The sequence below is a fragment of the Nelumbo nucifera genome, chromosome 2 (genome assembly GCF_055504915.1).
Source record: "Nelumbo nucifera cultivar China Antique chromosome 2, China Antique-T2T, whole genome shotgun sequence".
Lineage (NCBI taxonomy): Eukaryota > Viridiplantae > Streptophyta > Magnoliopsida > Proteales > Nelumbonaceae > Nelumbo > Nelumbo nucifera.
The window spans coordinates 90,185,001-90,187,500 of NC_142650.1; the positions used below are offsets into that span (position 1 = coordinate 90,185,001).

The 2,500-nt window shown below is 49.2% G+C and overlaps 1 protein-coding gene across 1 annotated transcript in view; it reads right to left on the reverse strand.

Moving 5' to 3' along the window:
* LOC148802458 (uncharacterized) overlaps positions 1-2,500 on the reverse strand; it is a 12,538-nt gene that overhangs the window by 2,381 nt on the left and 7,657 nt on the right. The window contains exon 2 of the mRNA XM_088898193.1: positions 1-495. This exon is cut by the window's left edge and continues 2,381 nt beyond it. Within this exon, the coding sequence (XP_088754319.1) occupies positions 1-448 (448 nt within the window). The 5' untranslated portion in view covers positions 449-495. The remainder of the gene's footprint in view (positions 496-2,500) is intronic.

The following is a 2,500-nucleotide window of genomic DNA, read 5'->3' on the forward strand; positions in this document are numbered from 1 at the left end:
AGGGAGTGCTTGGTGTGTTGGCCACTGCCCTCTTTAGGAGAGTCATCTCATCTCTCATCTCATCCAATTGCGCTTGGAATTTGTCTAGCAAGCCCTGTAGGCTGCTTTGGGAAGGCCCAGCTCCCGAATTCTGTATGGTGGTGTGCATGTCTCTGAAGGCGCCATTGAAACGTCCTTCTAGTTCCACCACTGCATTCTCAACCGTCTCTAGGTTGAGGTGGAGTTCATCAACCCGGTCTCGAGTTTCTCCCACTGTCACCTCGCAACGTAGGAGGCGCATGTCCACGGTAGCTAGTTGGTCGACTGATTTGTCGTGCTTGCTAGCTTTGGTTGTACGCCCCTTTGGGGCTTGTGTCTTGGTAGGTTCGTCAAGTGGAGCTTCGTCGGTGTCGTGGGCTTGAGTCCGCCCATGTGGTGTGTCATCGGAAACGCCCCGATTGCTCTTCATTGCGTTGATGTAGGGATGAAGACAGTCCAGAGTATTTGTAGGAGCACCTGCTCTGATACCAACTGTCACGGGGGTAATCGTTGGGGCCCCGTGCGGCACTCGAAATGGGCGAGTAAGCCTACGAAACAAAGCAAACACACACACAAAGGCAACACGAAGGCACACGAATTAGCAAAAGGCTACTTGTATTGCATTAATCAGTGGTAAGCACAAGCACACAGTACAGTGTCGAGGGGATCTCGTGCTTAACCTTTACACGCTTATGAGCTCACTCGACTACCTACCTCCCCTCAAAGAGTACGTTAAGCTTTTGGGGGAGTGACAATAGGAAACATCAAAATGATGGAAAAGCATACTAAGTAATTACAATAACGCCATTGGCGGTCCCCCTTACAAAATACAAGTAAAGCCCACCCATGACACACATGTTGACACCATGAAGGCACACGGATGGCACTCGGATGGCTCACTGAAGGTGCTTGATGGTGCGGCGAAGGAGTCACTTGTGACAATGGTGCGAGTCGGTGTGAAAATCTAACTCATCCGAACAACCTTCCATTATCCCATGTCTCCACACCCACCATATCCCCATAGAGGTTACCGGTGCGCATTGCCGACTACACATTGTGCCCCTGTGGCCTGCCATTGTGCGTGTAAGTCTGGCTGGGCATGTGCAGTGCGCAGCGGGCTGGCTGCATGGGCGTGCGAGCGCGCAGCGAACGCGGGCCTGCGTGTGCGGGCGTTGGCTACGGGCGTAAGTGCGCTGGCGTGTGCATGCGTGAGCTGCGTGGATGTGCTGTGGTGCCCCCGTGGTGCATGGTGCAAGTGGCTGTGGTGCCTCCACGTGCGGTGACCTGCCAAGTGTGGACTGTGGTGCTCCACGTGCGGTGACCAATATCAGAAAACACCCACCGTGGTGTGTCATGGTGCAAGTGGTTACTGTGGTGCCTCCACGTGCGGTGACCAATATTAGAAAACACTAAACTACCGTGGTGTGTCATGGTTACTGTGGTGCCTCCACTGTGGTGCCTCCACGTGGTGACCAATATTAGAGAACACTAAACTACCATGGCGTGTCATGGTTACTGTGGTGCCTCCACGTGCGGTGACCAATATTAGAAAACACTAAACTATCGTGGTGTGCCAAGGTGCAAGTGGTTACTGTGGTGCGTCCACGTGCGGTGACCAATATTAGAAAACACTAAACTACCGTGGTGTGTCATGGTGCAAGTGGTTACTGTGGTGCCTCCACGTGCGGTGACCAATATTAGAAAACACTAAACTACCGTGGTGTGTTAAACGTGTTAACACTACACGTGTAGTGCTTTCTACTATTGTAGTGACAGGGCTTTAACACACCGTGTAGTAGTTTACAGCCCTTCTACACCCACCGTGTGTAGTGTAGGGCTGTAACACAACCACTTGTGTTAGGTGCACCAATTCCACCTTCCACCTTTGCATGGTGTGTAGTTTATAGACAGCCCTATTAACACAGGGCGCAAGTGGGTGTGCATCGTGGTGGATGTGCTGACACTGCACACAACGCCCCATGCTGCATCATTTTGCACTATGTGGGTGCGCACACCCACATTGCAATTGGTGCCTCATGTGGTGTGTCGTGGTGCAAAGGGATGTGCACACCCACAATGCACTTGTGACCATTTGTTGCTCTTTCAACATATCACCCATACGCACCCCCATGTCACCGCTTTGATTGACAGTCCCAAACTCGTCTTTGTGCACCTTTCTTGTATGAAACTAGCTCACCTTGAAACAAAAGTAGTGTGGGAGTGTTCCCTTTTGATTCCATGCATTCCCATTTCCACAAAATAAATTTTCCTAATTTTTTGTAATTTCTAGAAATTAAATATTAGTGAAAAACCATTTCTATCAATACTTTTTGGCATGAAACCAGCTTATTTTGGTGCACAAATCTTTTTGCAGGTGTGAAAAAAGCAAACCCCATCCTCCAAAATTATTTTTTCAGATCTTTTCCAATTATTGGTAATTTTTAGTGATTAAAAATTAATAAAATTTGAAAAAACCATTTGT